Source organism: Schistocerca serialis, chromosome 5 (assembly GCF_023864345.2).
Source record: "Schistocerca serialis cubense isolate TAMUIC-IGC-003099 chromosome 5, iqSchSeri2.2, whole genome shotgun sequence".
NCBI classification, from domain to species: domain Eukaryota; kingdom Metazoa; phylum Arthropoda; class Insecta; order Orthoptera; family Acrididae; genus Schistocerca; species Schistocerca serialis.
This window is the reverse complement of record NC_064642.1, coordinates 481,871,737-481,889,522: the sequence shown is the minus strand read 5'-3', so window position 1 is coordinate 481,889,522 and position 17,786 is coordinate 481,871,737. Positions and strand designations below refer to the sequence as shown.

General features: G+C 38.4%; 1 protein-coding gene across 2 annotated transcripts in view; it reads left to right on the top strand.

The window, feature by feature from the left end:
- Window positions 1-1,924: 1,924 nt before the first annotated feature.
- The window catches only part of LOC126481314 (PAN2-PAN3 deadenylation complex subunit PAN3), a 144,023-nt gene continuing 128,161 nt past the window's right edge, over window positions 1,925-17,786 (top strand). The window contains exons 1-4 of one of the 2 annotated variants that reach the window (XM_050104975.1): window positions 1,925-2,042; window positions 4,262-4,356; window positions 11,053-11,151; window positions 14,578-14,811. In XM_050104975.1, coding sequence (XP_049960932.1) covers window positions 4,354-4,356; window positions 11,053-11,151; window positions 14,578-14,811 — 336 coding nt within the window. In that variant the 5' untranslated portion in view covers window positions 1,925-2,042; window positions 4,262-4,353. Of the gene's footprint in view, window positions 2,362-4,261; window positions 4,357-11,052; window positions 11,152-14,577; window positions 14,812-17,786 lie in introns of both variants that reach the window. The other variant, XM_050104974.1, reaches the window with a different exon arrangement.

Sequence of the window (17,786 nt, the reverse complement as noted above, 5' to 3'; positions counted from 1 at the left end):
TGAAATGGAATAATTACACACACTTGGTCATAAGTAAAACGGGTGGCTTTGTTTCATTGGTAGAATACTGGGAGATGCAATCAGTCCACAGTGGGGAATGCTTACAAAACACTTCTGCCACTCAGCCTGCAAATTTGCTCAAGTGTGTGGCATTCCTGCCAAAAGGAACTACAGGGGATATTGAATGTATAAAAAGAAGGGTGGCATGAATGGTCAGAGGTTTGTTTGTTTCACAAGACAGATTCACTGAGATTTTGAGAAATGTGAAATGGTAGATGCTTGAAGATAGATGCCAACAACCCTGCAAAAGCCTACTTATCAAGATTCACTTTGGTCTGAAAAACAACAGTACTCATTCTTGAATCTTGATAAGTAGGCTTTTGCACGGTGTACGGTGTAAATATTATGATAAATAGAGAGGCAATTAAAGAAGTAAGTGGCACATTTTTAGGAATTATTGCAGATAAGCATTTTGTGTGGGAAGAGTATGTACACTTAGTGTGGAAAAAGATAACACACAGGTTTTCTTTCTCAAACTGAAAACAGCAAACATCGTGGATTATAAAGTTATGAAGATAATGGACTATGGAGTTGTGTTTCTACAGCTATCCAAATTGGAAACATGTTCAAAATCTGATGGCATATACTGTTATACACCTTCTGTAGCATCACTGATGATGGACACGTAATCCTGTTTTCTTTTATTGCATATACTTTGCATTTATGCCTTGATGTAATGTAACATGGTAAACTCAATGAAATGTTACATATGTCGTAGTGTGGCTGACTACAAAATTTTGTGACACATCCAATACTCTCAGTTGAAAATTATCAGCTACAGCCTGTGAGCAAAGAATAAATAAGTAAATAAAAGTATTAAGTGAGGGACCTATGAATTACTACTACCCCCTACATGTACCAGTTCCTTAGAGGCTACAAAGGCAAGATTCAACCAATTACAGTGCACACGGAGGCATTTAAGCAGTCATTCTGCTTGTGCTATATATGAGAATGGAACAGGAGGAAATCCTAACACGTAGCAAAATAGGAAACGTCCTCTGCAGTGCACTTTACAGTGGCATCAGAGTGTAGACAGATACAGATCACCAGGATATTAGACTTCTCTATAGGGTCTACGTAGCGCCATGGGTGAATAAATAAGAAATAATAATAATAAAAAAAAGAACCTGAAGTGAATCCGTTGGGTGATGAAAATGGCCTTAGAACAACATGAAATGAATGAATAATGATGATGATGAAGAAGAAATTGCGTCTTTTGTCATCAACGCAGATTTTTTTTTTTTAAATTTGAACAGTGTTGTCAAACAGTGACTATGGGATAGCAAACCATTTGTGTATTGTAGGTATACGGGTTCTACGAAGCCAAGTCTACTATTTCACCAACAACATTTAAAAGAGTTTCTCATTTAGCGCCTTGTCACATGATTGGCATGCTCCTCAGAGTAATTTTTCCACGGTCATCGAAGCATCGAAGTCTCTGCGCATTAGTGTATGCGATAAGCGGAAAGCTGAAGCTCAAGAAGGATCAAAATGACTGGCAATTTTATAGCATTATATTTGATACAACGGACTACTCTTTATTTTCTGTCTGCATAGTTCTTTCATATATTGTGTTTATTGGCTGTACATCCAAACTGAAATGAGAGGGCGAAGAAACATCAAGCAAAAATGAGTCATTCCATAGCGACGAACATAACGCAAATGTGAAGAAAAATGGACGGTCGCAACATTTTATACCATGAAGATACTATTAAAATAAAAAAAAAACTGGTCTTAGTACTTGAATTTGACTTCGTCTAACGTTCCTGTGTTTTCTATTGTTATTTACTAAATTTTTTGTGTGCTTTTTTTTTGTAACAAAACCGGGTATGTTTTGAAAACAAACCTCAGTTAACTGCGGAGTAGCGTCTCTTCTGTTTTCAGCGTGATGCGCACGCATCTCACTGAACGAGACAGCAACAGAAGTGGAGCTTTTGTTGTTCCTTGAAACTGTGTTGGTATACGACTTTAAGAACCACTATGTAGGTAGAATGACATTTCATCGAGTACCCTTTCATCCCAAATGATATTTCAGCTCCTTTTAAATTGTGGTTTAGTCAAGTTTATTGTCCGGAAAAAAGAAAAGCGTGATGGACGGCATCTCAAGTAGTGTCAGAAAACCAGCTGTGAGCGTGAACACAAGGGTGAATTATACAAATTCAGGATTAACGCCATCAAACTTAAGTATCTGTTATACCGATGAGAATTTAATTCTTCCGAGGAACCCAAATGTCGCCAGTGTAGTTTTTCATGGGAGTGTTGCATATACGGACACACGAGTGAAAGCGCAGGATGTGTCATGTAAGATATTTGCAGTTTTCGGCATGTTCATTAAAATTATCGCAGTAGAACACAGTTGATAGAAAACGTAGCATTTTTGTGAAAAGTTCTGTATATGTGGTGGTAGCATCATCATTTTATCTTACTGGATTATGTTTTTTAAATCAGCCTGTTTACATTGTGTAGTTGAACATGTTAAAGAAAAAATTGTAGGTTTATTAAACAGTTGGTATGTGTGTGTTTATTTTTATACTGAAGCTCCGGGTGTAGACGCATGCAATTTCGTAGCAATTTCAGTGGTAGTGTATTTGACGTATTTGTATTAAATTAACATAATTGTTTTATGGGATTCGCATATTTATTTAGAAGATGTAAACACCACTGGTTAAAGACTTTTAGTTTCACATATGCCAGACATTGAAGTACTGGCAATCAATAATTTAAATTTGGGGCTAGAAAGCTGTCAGGTAGTGAAATACTTGGCTGTTATATCAGTTTCCACATTTGCATGCATAATTTGATTTTCATGATGCATTCTTACTTCGTGTTCTTTGTTGAAAATAATATAAACAAATGGAGTATGGGCAGTAGTGCTTAGGATATTTTCCTAGCTGTTCAGCAAGTGCCTAAGTTTCTTGTATATTGCTTATTAATTTAGGACTGAATAACAGCAGCCAAAAAAATTATATATGTAATAGAAAACCATTTGCTGCAATAAGTAAGACTTTGTCAGTGTGATGTTAACTTGGTGGAGTAATCAGGATTGGGAATATGTTGGGTAGGTAGAGTATGACTTGAAATACAAAAAGGAATACCTGTATGTTGTCTGCTGACAAAAAGTCGTAGCAAATTGCTGTTCCATTCAAAATTATGAAAACTGTTAGCATATGAATTTTGTGTGGAATTTTGGAGAGATTTTTGGCCTAAATTCTTATGTTTGAGTACTGCCAAACAGCTGAAGGACCCGAAAGCATGTTCAAAAACAACTATCAGGTATATACCAAAATATGAATAAAAGCTAACGAAAACACTAGCTTCTAGAAATAAGGATGAAAGTGCAAGGGGGTTGAAAGAACTAGCCAAGAATTAAGTATGACAGTCATCTGAGAAAGGGAGGGGATAACACAGGATGAAATGAAAATCAGTATGAAAGACTACAGGAGTCTGACAGCTAGTGATTTTGTTTCTGAGAATATCTCGTGCCACATAAGAGACTGAAGCTATTTATCTTACCCCCCGTTCTTTGTGTTTGAGGCAATACTTTGATTTAGATTGAGGAGGAAAGTGAAGAAAAGGAGGATAAATGATAACAATGAAACAATAGCAGATATAGGTTTTAAATTGCTAGGAAATCATGAGTTATATGTACTGTTGAAAGATGTCCCCCGCCCCGAAAAGGCTTGCGGTTGTAGTGCATATGTGGTAGGGACAGATACAAAATGTAGGCAGGATATGATTTCCTTTTTTTGATCAAAGCTGTATATCCATAGAAACTGCTGGGATAACTTGAACTTAAAGCAGAAAGATTACAAATATTGTCTTGATAATAAATCCCTTTTTTTTAAGTTTCCGATTATGGGTGACAGTTAGATAATAGCTGTAACTTCAAATGCCTGGCGACAAATTTTCACCTTCTGAATGGGTGATTTTGTGCATGAACAATACTAGTTAGTTTGTAATTAGTTGCTGTATAATTTTGTCCAAAGGAAGGAAAGTATGTATCCTTATTTCTCTTGTGTAATACTGTCTGGTATCTCATCTCACAGGTTAAAGTCAATAGTTTGGGGAAAAACAATTCTTACATACATTTTAAGTTGATTTTCTCACACATTCCAGTAACTTAAAAACTATGCTGTTTCTGTAAATGTTTCAGAATAAAATAAGCTCTTGATTTAAAAATACTTATTTCACAATATTTCAGATACATCGTGTGACGAAAGGCTGGATTCTTCATTGTTTTTGTCATACTCACAGGCAAATGGTGTGCCACAAGAGTCGAAGTTAGCCACATACATGGTAAAGTGTGTTATACAACATTATTTATTTCGAATATAACTTGTGTTTGATTACTTGTCATATTTGTCTCTGATCCACTAAAAGAAGCCGTGGTCAGTATTATGTTGCCCAACAGCTAAAATGTCAGAAGAATTTAGTTTTGAGATCATATTGTTACCTTTTACTACAGCGAATGTATCAAAAAAAGGTAGGAAAGATAATACACCATGTATCTGCTGTGAAGTATGTTGTAGTAGAGAAGAATTGAAGTAGAATGTTAAAGGCATTTGTTGAAAATACTGAGAGGTTTGACCTATTCAAAGTTTAATATAGAGAATTTTGAGCATAAAAGCAAATATGTGTGACTCACGGGGGACATGACATCAAATGAGGTCAAAATACTCTACAATAAAAATTCTCGAAGGTTCAGCAGAAAGGTGGAAGAGGAACCCTTTTTTAGTAGGCTTATCCACTCCACACCATTCCCAAACTAAATTCAGGGAGGTCATATTTGTAAGGAAGAGACTAACAAAATATAGTGCAACTAAGGAACACACAATTTAGTTAAGGAACAATAGTATAGAAAGTTCTCAGGTCCTGATGCAAATTTGCATTTATGGGTAACCGTAACATTCTTTTGTAGCAGTAAATAAGCTTTCATTTCTAACAATTTGATGTACAGGAGTGTTACTCAAGAAGTGTGTTTCTGTGCAGTTAATTGTGGCCAATTCATTTGGACGACATGTGGTCATGAAAATGCAGATTTAGTATCTTACTGTGTGATGTATGTATGGTGTAACTCAATTTACTTACCTGAATCCAAAGAAGTGATAAAAACTGAATGACACTGACCAGAGTTAACTGTTTTCTGGTCATCATCAACTATAGCTAGTCATTACACACACACACACACACACACACACACACACACACACGATTCTGTTGTTTCAGGTCCTTTAGCTTTACCATCTGTTCACTTAGCACTGCACTGCACAGTGCTGATGTCAACACAGTCATTCCATACACTGCTTTCAGCCTTCAATAAATTTCAAGTGGGGCAACACATCCTGCTGTTAGGCATTCGATTACAACATATTGCTTCAGTTGCAGTGATTAGCTATCCTGAAACAGCCCTTTCCATCCGCAATAACTACATAATTAATCACAGCAGTATTTTGTGACTAATTGAGGTTGTTGCAGAGATTCCATGGAAAGTGTTGCAAGCTGGCACTTGCAAGTGCTGTCGTTTATGTGTGGTACATTACTTATCATCCAGCCCTCACATATTTTATATTTTTGGATGCAGTATCAGCATGTTATAGGTGACTGCAAATATCTGAGGAAATTGTCTGGTTCTGTACTCTGCAAATCCAGATCATGAAAAGTACAATGCCAGAAGAGCAGTGTGCTGACCTGCGCCCCTCCATACCACATCCAGTGACTCCATTGGCAGAGGATGACATGGCAGTCAGCCATTACTTACAGTCCTGCCAGGGCCTGTGGACAGAGCTAATGTTTATACTCCACAAGTCACTGTGAAGTGCATGGCAGATGATACTTCCATGGCTCTACATAGTAATTTCTTCCCATACCATTCATGTATGGAGCAGGGGAAGAATGATTAATCAGATGCCTCTGTGTGCACTGTAATTAATCTAATCTTGTTTTTGTGATCTCTACAAAGGAATGTGTAGGGGATTGTAATATATTCCTTGCTTACTTCTGGTTCTTGAAACTTTGTAAGTTGGATTTTGCAGGATGTTTGGTGTCTTATTTCCAAGCATCTGCCAATTCACGTTTTTCTTCATCCTTGTGATTGTATTCCTTGGGTCAGACAAACTTGTGACCATTACTGCTGCCTTTCTTTGTATATATGCAGTATCCCCCATTAGTCATATTTGGTATGAATCCTACATATTTGACCAGTATTATATGATTGGTGCCACGAGTGGTTTGTTAGCAGTTTCCTTTGTAACCTGGTTACCTGTGATTGTCATACCTGTGAATCAAAGTCTGCCTCCTGCTTTACCTGTGACTGAGCCTTTGTGATGATTCCATTTCATATCCCAAAAAATTGTTGCACTCAGATGTTAGTACAAGTTGACTGATTCAATTTGCAGCCTTTTGTTATTGTAGTTATACAATACTACGTTTTTTATGTTGTGTGTAGAGCAGGGTTTTATATTTCTGGATACTTAAAGTTGTTGTTCTGTGCACCACTTTAAAATCTTATCAGTATCTGAATATTTGTGCATCTGTTTATAAACAGTGCCTCATTATAGGTAACTGCATAATGATAAAAAGTTTAAGGTTCCTAGTAATATTGTCTACTAGTTTATTAATATGTTTCATGAACAGCAAGGGGTCCAACACACTTCTCTAGGGCAGGTGAAGTTACTCTTACATCTGTTCATGACTCTTCATCCAAGATAGCATACTTCAGCCTTATATTGTACTTTCATTTGTGTGTGTGTGTGTGTGTGTGTGTGTGTGTTTGTTTGTTTGTTTGTTTTTCTCAGGCAAATGCATTTTGGAAGTCAAGAAATACTGCAATTACCTCATTACATTATCACTTTCAAAATTTTATGAAATAAAATTGTCAGTCGGGCTTGGAATGATCCATATTTTTGGAATCTGCACCAAGTGACATGAAGATCATTCTGTTCAGTAGTCTTCTTTACATTTGTGCTCAGAATATTCTACAACAGATGGATTGCAAAATGTTTTTAATAAGTCTGGTAGACAGTGCTTTCTTCTAACAACTGGGCACCATTTTTTGTTCGAGGGATCTGCAGTAGATTATAATTACAACAGGGCTTAACCCAGTCTCGGTTTCTGCATAGGATCTGATACAGATTATATTTGGCCCTGGAAATTTATTCAGTTTTATCATTTTTAGCAGTATGTCAATGCTGCCAAAACTAATATATGTGTCACTCATCTTTGCAGTTCTGTAAGAATAAAGGAGGGACAGAACTGTGGTGTCCTCCTTTGTAAAGACACATTTGAAAACAGAATTAAATGTTGGAAATACGGAAGCGTCCGATCCCACCCGTCTGCTTTGACCCATGATTTCACAAATATGGCGGAAACAAAAACAAACACACACACTTTCCACAAGAAGCCTAATGACACTAACGGGACAAGCGCGGGAAATGGGGTGTTTTGGGTGGGGGGCAAACTAAATATAAACAAATTTAGGCGCCTTGCATAGCTACAACATGTAAGTGAAGACAGCCATGTATGAATACCCACCCACCTCCCCAGGGGTCGTAATCCCTGCAACCCATAGAAGATAAAGATGCTTCAGTAGCTGATTAGTGTTTTTTGTCTTTAAAAAAAAAATCTCACGGGATAGAACGAACAGATCAGAAAGATAAATATAATAAACTAAAACAGAAATTCGAGGAAACAGATAATTAAAATAAGTAATAAGTGTTTTTAAATTAAAAAAAAAAAAAAATCTCACGAGATAGAACGAACAGATCAGAAAAGTAAATAAAATAAGATAAAACAGAACTGGAGACAGCCACACTCAAACCAAACTCCGCGCTGTCATGACGTCACACATGACAACACCCTTACGTCACGGGTCAAAGCCGACGCGTGGGATCGGACGCTTCTGTCGACCCTAAATGTTTATGCTTTTGCTTTGCAATCCACAATTTCAGTTCGTTTCATCTATGGGTGTCTCAACACTACTGGCATCTTTTACGCAATTCTGATTACAGGTCCAGATGATTGATTCTTGAATGTTGAATACTTCACAAGATGCAATATTTTGGTGCAAGGACTGTGTGCACAGTCATTAAATACGTACAGAAAGTTCTTTTTATTAATGTTCATGAGTGTGCTACAAGATTGTGCACAAAAAGAACACCTGTTTGTTGACTTGCAGTATGAGGAAAATCATCAGACTTGTTCCAGTGGCTTCCAATTATTTGTGACTGTTGGGAATCCCAGCAACAACTACTGTGTAATTCACTGTTGTTATGGAATTGGTGTAATCAATGTTCATACAACACTTTTGTTCTGTTTTGACTGTGGCTGTTACTGACTGCTGCTCCAACAAAGACCATTGTCTCCAGACAAAAAGTTTCAAAAACTTGTTGCTTTCCACTTCATAATATGCTAAAGCCTTTGTAAATTCCATTGTTTGCAGTTATGTGACTGTTGCTCTTCAATTTATGTACACAGTGAACATTTTTTCTTGTGGGTTCGAAATTTGGTCTTACAGTAAATGATAGGCTGCATACTCCTATAACAAGCATCATTTCTACTACTGTCAGGTGAACCTTCCTCCTCATCTTACCAGTTTGATGTGTGATATGGTGGAGTTTCTAGGATGTCAGTGATGGCACTTTTCACAGCACCTCATTTCTTCACAAAAGATTTTATAACGAAGTATGACTAAGATTTTCTACACATTATGTGCAATGATATAAAATTTTGTGAGTACATGTTTCACAACCGCACATAGCATCTCCCCCCCCCCCCCCTTTTTTCATGCGCTTAGTCACTAACCAAATGCAATTTCACACAAAATGTAATTGTTTGGTCGAGCTCCACACTCCACCCATCTTACCGTGGAAGCCTTAGCCTGACTGCAGATCATTACTTGTCCCAGCAGAGCTACTTTTTAGCATATGGCATTTCTTACACTAGTGTATTTGCTAATAGAATTGAACTTCCATTATAGATGTATTCTAGGGGTCATTCATCTTCATGTCAGTAGCATAGAGCAAGAGACCAGTCTCTGGAACAGTGATGTTCCAGTGCCATGACTTTTTAGTGGATGTTTTAGTAAGTTTCTATCTGATGTTTTAAAGAGTTAATATAATCTTTGATTTATTACAATGTAATAAGATTAGAACTACAGAACCTTTGTTATATAGCTGAAGAAAGTATATCCAAAGTGAACGTAAAAATAGAAAAATTTCCTGCTCACAAAGTTGCATTGTAAATACGCATAAGAGCTTATTTTTCTGTACAAACTTTTCCTTCAACAGACAACAATGCGTAAATATTGGAGGAAATATAAATACCCAGTAATTAATGATTGTATCTCCCTGGACTCTTGGGTAAGGAAGAAATTGGCAGATAGGAAAAGAAGAAAATTTTCAAATAAATGTCAGCTGCATAGATTATACAAAAAAGTGAAAAGTGGCAGAGAAAGACCCTCCAAGTTAGAGTATGGATCAACTTGGAAATATGAACATAGTTGAGATAAAAGATGGGCAGTGTTAGAAGAGGAGGAAAGAAGCAGCAGTCAGAGAAAAGAACAGACAACAAAACTGCTAAGACTGCTACAAAGGTCAAAATAAAATAACTAAATTTAAAGGAATGGAAAGATATTGATAGAAATGAGAGTGTAGGATAAAAAAGAGGTAGGAAATAATAAGAAAGATTATATTGGCCAACATCAAGCATGTGCTGCAGTACAAGCTTTTACTTCTAAAGTTCAGTTATCAGTGCAGGGAGGAATAATGTGAATGATTCCCACAATTAAGAGAGCACTAATGTCATGCTCTATAATAAATCTGCATTTTTCTCTGGTATGCTTATGTCATTGCAGGTGAATTTTAAGATGGTTCCTCCGAGTGGGGCAGAGCCACCTTTCCTGTACACCCAACCCATATAATGCTACGTATAAGTTAGAAAACTTTTTATTCCCAATCATTTTAATTTTTTTTCTCTCTACTTTTTAGCAATTAAAGAGGAATCTGCTCTTGCACTTTTAAATAACCCACAATTCCTTAAAGTGCAAGGAGTACACATCCTGCCCATTCCCTTCCACCCAGCATCCATGCATTCCATTTTTAATATATGCTTTGATTTGGTCAATGTATGTAATGTAGTGTGAGGTGTGATCAAAAAGAAACGGGAATTTTTAAATTTCTCATACTGTATAAATGAGATTTTATAATTGTTTACCTTGTAAACACGTGTTCCTGATGTATGTTTGCATTTTCAGCTGCTTTGATTGTTTAGTTTATGCTTGATAGTTAAAAAGGTTATACTTGTTTTCGAGTGCTTGGCAGATTTTTACTCTTGAAAAGATGGAACAAAGAATTTGCATTAAGTTTTGCTTGAAAAATGGAAAAAGTGCAGCACAGCCATGGTTTTCGGCAATTCTACAATGAGTAAGACAAGTGCTTACGACTAGTAGAAACATTTCAAAGAGGTTCTAAGAAGACATTGAGGACAATGACTGCCCTGGACACCCTATCACATTAGTTACTGATGACAATATTGAAGAAGGAGCTGAAGACCATAACAAAAAGTGAGTTCCAGAAGTAGTTCCAAGATTAGAAAAGTGCTGGCACAAGTTTATTATATGGGGATTACTTTGAAGGGGACAATGACGATGTTGATGAATAAATAAAGATTCTTTAAGAACAACGAAAATTCTCGTTACTTCTTGATCACACCTCCTATAAAATATGAAATAGTCACAAGTACACAAACACGGACATTTTGTAATTGGTGACTTTTGTAACCATTCAAGAAATATTATTAGATTTTGCAAGTTGTTGCTTCTCATTTTACAAGTGTTTTTTTCCGTTCCTATTTTAATTACAGAAGAGATCTGATATTTTTTGTTACAAATCTCTTTCTCTTCTGATGGTACTCAGTTATTTTCCTATTTTTGTTGAAATACTGTTTGTTATGTTCCATTGTTTCTCATTGGACTTCTTTAAATTGACTTGTCTACAGAATCGCCAAAGTGCAAGCACACCTACAATTGCCACAGCCCATGCCATTACTAAAGGCTTAGCTGGACTTACGATAGAGCAAACTGTCTCTACAAAGAAGGTTAGTGTGTTTGATATTTTCCACGTGAGAGATAATTAGTGTATAGTGATTTTTATTTTTCTGCTGTGCTGGCATTGAATAGGAATATGAAAGTATTACATTGAAATGTTATGTTAGTTCAAGTAACACTGTTATATTGCAAACATTAGAATCAGTAAAGTTAACCACAATCTCAATTCTGAGAGTTTTGAATAGTCGACAGGCACATACACATGGACAGGGACATAGTAGCTCAGTTTACAAATTTATGATGTTCTCCCTCTCCCCCACTCTGCTACTCTCATCTTCACATCCCCATCCCCCTCCCACCCTCCTACCACGCCCCCCCTCCTGCCTGTCCACCCCCCCCTCCGCTCCTGCCTCTCCCCCCCCCCACTCCTGCCTCTCCCCCCCCACTCCTGCCTCTCCCCCCCCCCACTCCTGCCTCTCCCTCCCGCTCCTGCCTCTCCCTCCCGCTCCTGCCTCTCCCTCCCGCTCCTGCCTCTCCCTCCCGCTCCTGCCTCTCCCTCCCGCTCCTGCCCCCCCCTGCTCCTGCCTCCCTCCCCCCCCCACTCCTACCTCTCTCCCCCACTCCTACCCTCCCCCACCACTCCAACCACAACCCCGTCTCTGCTGCCCCCACCACACCACTCCCCCCTCCCCTGCTGCCCCCTCCCACCGATCTCACCCCCCCCCCCCCCCCCTCCCCAGATCTTTGCCCCTCACCCCTCACCCGCTCCTCGCCCCCACCCTTCCCCCCAGCATCATAGTGAGCTGACTTAATTTACTCTGACCTCCACTTTACTGATGTCTCTATGCAATCCTCCATCCACACCATATCTTGCAACGACCAACAATACTAACACAGTAATTACCATACTTTCCATGCCAGAAAGTGTATTTTTCAGAGTTTTGCCACAATCAGATGTCTCGTGTTCTGTGACAATTGATTATGCCCCTAGTGTATTGAATGCCTTCCCAAGGCCTTCACAGGCAGTCACTACCCCTGCTTCATAACCTCATACACAAAAACATCCCTCACATCATATCCACACAAACTTCCAGCCTTCCAGCTGCAGTCATTGAGCACACTTCTAAATAACATGTGTCTTCTTAAACTGAACTGTTGAACCACATATAGTGTAGGTCTTCAACTAGCTTAAATTGTACCCTTAAATGTGAATTTCTTATCCATCCCTGCAAAAACAGGACTACCCTCAGTGCATTGATTGTACTACTTGTACATACACTCACCATTTGATCAAATTTTTGACTGATGTCACTAGCTCCAGGTGGACTAACCTAATGGCCTCACTATTAAGTCCCTTAACCCCACCATCCTCACACTCAAAGCAGAACATTGGTGCTTTGTGAAATATCATGGTTTGTCCTTAGGCTACTTTGACCATCAACCATTTGCCACATGGCTCACATTCGTGTCAAAGGCTCAAGTACAGTACCTCTCTTGCATCCACACAGCACATGGTACTTCAGTTGTGTCACTTTTCTGTCCCATCCCATTATAGGCAAGTCACTTGTAGAAGCAGTCTCCCAGCTTCTCGTAATTGCATGTGTGGAAACTGCCCCTCTGACTTGACAATGCTGGACTGACCATTCAGTTCAATTCTTTTATCTTGGCGGTTCGAGCATGCCTGCCCAGACGCGAGAGATTGCTGTGTTGCCAGTTGTATGCACCAAGAGAAGCAGCGCCATAGTATATTTCGCAAACTTACGTTTAGGGGGGAGTGCACAGTTTATGCAGTAAAGCCACCACGACCGCATTAACCCTTTCGCTGCTATAGAGACATGCTCCCCGCATTCCACGATGTGCACGATTTTGTCATCATTGCACTGCTCGTCTGCGCAGACACATTGTGTTCCGACTGCTTTGACACACTATATCATTCGATTTCATAAAAACTATTTGGCCCAAAAATTTGATTTTTACACGTCTTCTTGACTGATACCTTTCCCCCATAAATGACTTAATTTTGTTTTGATGTTCAACGCAGTTATTGTGCAGCATTAAATGTAGTAAACCTTTGCACGAAATTTTGAAGAGTTTGCAGAGGTAAAAGTCTGTAGCGTATACTTTCCGTATGGTTGATTTTAGTTGCCACTAGAAATTTCAAAAAATTACATTCAAACGAATAAAATTCATGAAGTAAGACACTTCGATATTGTTTTTAAAATAAAGAAAATATTAAGCACCAATCAAGGCTTGAACTCAGAACCTTTCGCTTAGCAGCCATACACTTCAACCATTATGCTAACGCAGCTCGTCATTCAATATATCTCCCGGAGAACTTTAAAATATCACGCAAAATACCGACAAACACTGTTGGTATGATTATGAATTACTCACGTTACGTCGAAGCACAACAGTAAATAAACAATTACCACTGTTCTTTATTGCGAAAAAGCGGTTAGTGAGAATGATACAAACACCTTTCCTTGCTATTGCCTGAATTAGGAGGCTTATTGCTTGTTTGGTTTAATTAATTAATAGAATATGAAGCAATTGGTATAAAGAATGCTTTTTCCAAACTTTCTGTAAAAGAAAGTCTGCTATCAAGACATTGCTTTTGTTCAATTACTTTATTTATGACTGCACGTTTCTAAAAGTGAAGACACTCGTCCGTGCTGTGCACTGCAGTCGAGCTCTGGCAACGTCATTCTCTGTTCATTGGCTGACTGCGTTTTGTGACATCAGATGCACAGAGTGAACCTAAACTCGGCCGCCGTCATAAATGACGTGCACTTTATTTCAATCTGGTCCCCTCAGCTTAATCTGCTTTCTGTTTCTTTGAGTCTGTGAACTTCATCCACTCTGGTCTGTGATTTCCATCTCCTTCTTTTCATATTTAGTTAAAACATCTACTACTATAGAGTGAATGGCTATAGAAATGTGGCTCAGTTAATGTGATAGGATCCCTATTACTGACTGAATTATCAGTTGTTTAAGGTTATCAGCATGTTTTTACATTAGAAAATAATCGGGCAGGGTGCAACTTACTGGTTGGATAAAAAGCGTATGTTGTACAGTTAGTGCATATGAGACAAATGGTTATCAGAAAAATGCATGAAATGCTTGAAGAATAACAGCGTAAAATAGATCAGAATGAAAATATAAACAGAGAGATCATGTTCTGGAAAATAAGGAGATATAATGTTTGACACACACACACACACACACACACACACACACACACACACACACAGAGAGAGAGAGAGAGAGAGAGAGAGAGAGAGAGGGGGGGGGGGGGGGCTGGGGATAGGTAGTCATATGTGTGCATGACTGTATTGACACTGGTGGAGGAGGAGAAAGAAGAAGAAGAAGAAGAAGAAGAAGAGGAGAGGAAAAGGGGAAGTGAGGTTTCTTTATCTTTTACTTAAATCTTAAATACGTCTGTAGAGACAAGAAGGAATCTTTTCCATTTTTTACAGGTAACTCCGCAGGCCCCAGAGTTCATTCCTGCAGCCAGCACTGGAGGGACTGTTTCGCCGAATTTCCTCCGTGCATTTAGTAGTCCAGTAAACAATTTCGTTCGGCGTACAAGTGTTGAAAGCCCATTGCCACTAACTCCTCATTTAACACCACAGCCATCACCACCACTAAGCAACTGTTCACCTACATCTAGTCTTGAGAAAACATCAGTAACTCCAGTTTCTGCCTACCAGGTAACATCTCTTTTACATTATACGATTTGTAAACAGATATGGTTAATTTATAATATATGGTAGAATCAAAGGTAAAAGATGAAAGTTGTTTTGCCATATTCTATACTGCAGTAGAGATTGCAACAAAATGTAGTTTTCATTTACTTTTGTGTATATTCAAAATGTGAAACTCCGATGAAGACAGAATTGACTCCAGTGCTGGTGATCTTTGAGGGCTAGTCATCATCATTGTTAGTGTTCTGCCAAAAGGCAGGTTTTTACATGGTATTCTCCAGGCTGTCCGATCTTCTGCCATCGTCTTCAGGTCTGCATAATTTCCTCTTCCTTTTATGTTGTGTATCATCTTATATCTCCTTCTTCCTCTCAGTCTTCTCCCACAAACAGTGAGATTTGAGAACATTGCTAAGACTGACTGTTGGCTTTCTCCATTTTTGCAGTTATGTGTAATGAGGAGAAGGTAAGTAATGGTCAGGATTTGGGCTTTTAGGATGAAGGATAATGTAAGTGGCAATTCACATTAAAGCAGAGGTATGGAAAATATTTTGTGGTAAGTTACCATCATCATGTTCAGTCCACTTTGAATGGAAATTGGAAAACTAAGAGAAATTTGAATAGGAAATTTGTTTGAAGTTATGGAGTCATATGAAATTTCTTGTCGTGAAAAGACGATAATTCAGTGAAACAGTCTAATTTTGATTAAAGAAGAGTTATACTCTTGCATTATGGAAACGTCTCTGCTTCAGGATTCAGATACAGCTACGTCTGATCTATGACATCCTCATCTCTTTGTAATTTTGACTACTGATACATGATGTTCTGTTGTGAAAGTCAGTCTTATTTTTAAACGCACCAATGTAAACACAATCTAAAGCTTGCATTCATTATCACAGAAAGCCATGTTCTTAACTTTCTTTTTCACAGCACTATCTGCAATCTCCAGTGTGTCCACCATCCACTATGCAGTCAAAGGCAGAATATAATAGATAACAGCACAGCCACAAAGAATCACTTTAGAACAGTTATTAGAATGAACTAATGCTACTTTACGGAGTCAAGGTAGACATACAGTTTGGTTATAATTAAACTTCTCCTTCTTGATGTGGTCCCCATGAAAAACAAATGAGCATAAGACAGCGAAACTTTGTTGAAAAATTTGTAAGGACAGCTGAAAGAGAAATAATGAATAAGCCACTGAAAAAAATACACGTTTTAATTTCCACGTGAGAGGGAAACATTTGTTAATTGTGTACACTGTTTACATTCCAGCTTACAAACATTGCTCACTGTGATGACCATCTGGATCCACAACAGCTGGAACTGCACTAGAAATTGCTTTACTGCTCCCAGAAACAACAGCGGACCATGCAATGTTCAGATGCCATGGCACAGCTCATGCATTGCTTGAAGGTTGCACATAGCATCCAGCATTCTCGGTCATGGCAACAGTAACTTTTTTAAGACTCTGTGGTGCAATTGGCTGCTAGACATTACTAGGAGCAATTCCCAAATAGCCAGTTAATTCAAACCTCTGAATCACTTTCCTCAACCCCAGTGAGGAAAGAAGACCACTCCATATTACTTTAATGCATTGGTACTCACGAAGAGCAGCAGCACTATTCCTGTTGTTTGGGTAAAACAACTTTTGAGTAAAGCCCTGCTCACCTTGCCCACCCTCATGTTGACTGGCTACAACTGTAATGCACCCTGTGTCACCATACCAGTACCAGCACCAAGCACTACTAACAACACACATCTCAACGCACATTCTGATCATTATTCCTATACAGTTGGATATCCATATGGTAAACAGTTTTCCATTTACACAGGTCATATTGTTCAAGTACACTTGTACTGAGATTCCATTCTCCATTTCACAGGTTAAGTGATTCAGCCTCTATAACAACTACCAAATGTCAGTTTAATAGGTTTAATAAGCTGTTGATGGTCTGAAATCAGTCAATTGTTTGAGCATTAGTAATTCAAAAATTGTGGACTCAGAAAATTTCATGACTACAAGATTCCTTAATTTGTTTACATTTTCCGCTCATATTTAGAAAATCGTGACAGCATTAGCATACTGTTCCCATTCCCTGCAAAATAACTGCACTTGCAGAGCTATTTGACCGAGTGAAGTGGCACATTGGTTAGCACACTGAAATCTCATTCGGGAGGATGATGGTCCAAACAAATATCTGGCCATCGTGATTCAGCTTTTCTGTGATTTCCGTGGAGGCCCAGGAAAAGAATAGGCCTCCGGTATGTTCTGCCAGTCGTAAAAGGCGACGAAAAGAACAAACCACTAATAGGGCTAACCCCCCTTTTAGTGTGATTACTTGGTTCAGGACAGAACTAAAGAAGCCTCGGACAAGCGCCGTCATGGTCGGGGACGACGCTTGAACCCTATGCCCGCCCACAATGGTAACGACACTGCTAGCCAACTGGAAAATGATTTAAATCCAAATAGAGGTGTTTTGCAGGATATGCTTCCTGCAACCACCCTAGAAGGAAAACAAAGACAGAGGATGAGATGGTCAGATGAAGTTAATCGACACCTCATGTTCTGTTATTACCAAGCAACAAACCTAGGAACCAACACAACTGGATACAGATCACAAGTATACACAACATTTATTACCAGATACCCAGAATTAAAATTTTTAACAGAACGACGACTAGCTGATCAGATCCGTGTAATAATAAAAAATAACAGGATACCCCAGTCAGAATTAGAAAACATCAAACAACAAGTACAACAAGTACTGGAACAAAATAATGTGCGATCAGAAGAAGAAGAAAATACAGTAATGGACTCAAACATCCGAGAGCAAACAAACAAAGAACAACACGCACCAATTAAACAGTCAGAGGAAAACGAAATCTTAAGACAGCCACCAGAACAAGCACAAATAGAACACGAAGTGACACAGATGTTAGATATAGAAGAAAAATTTCAGCTAACATATATAGAATACAAA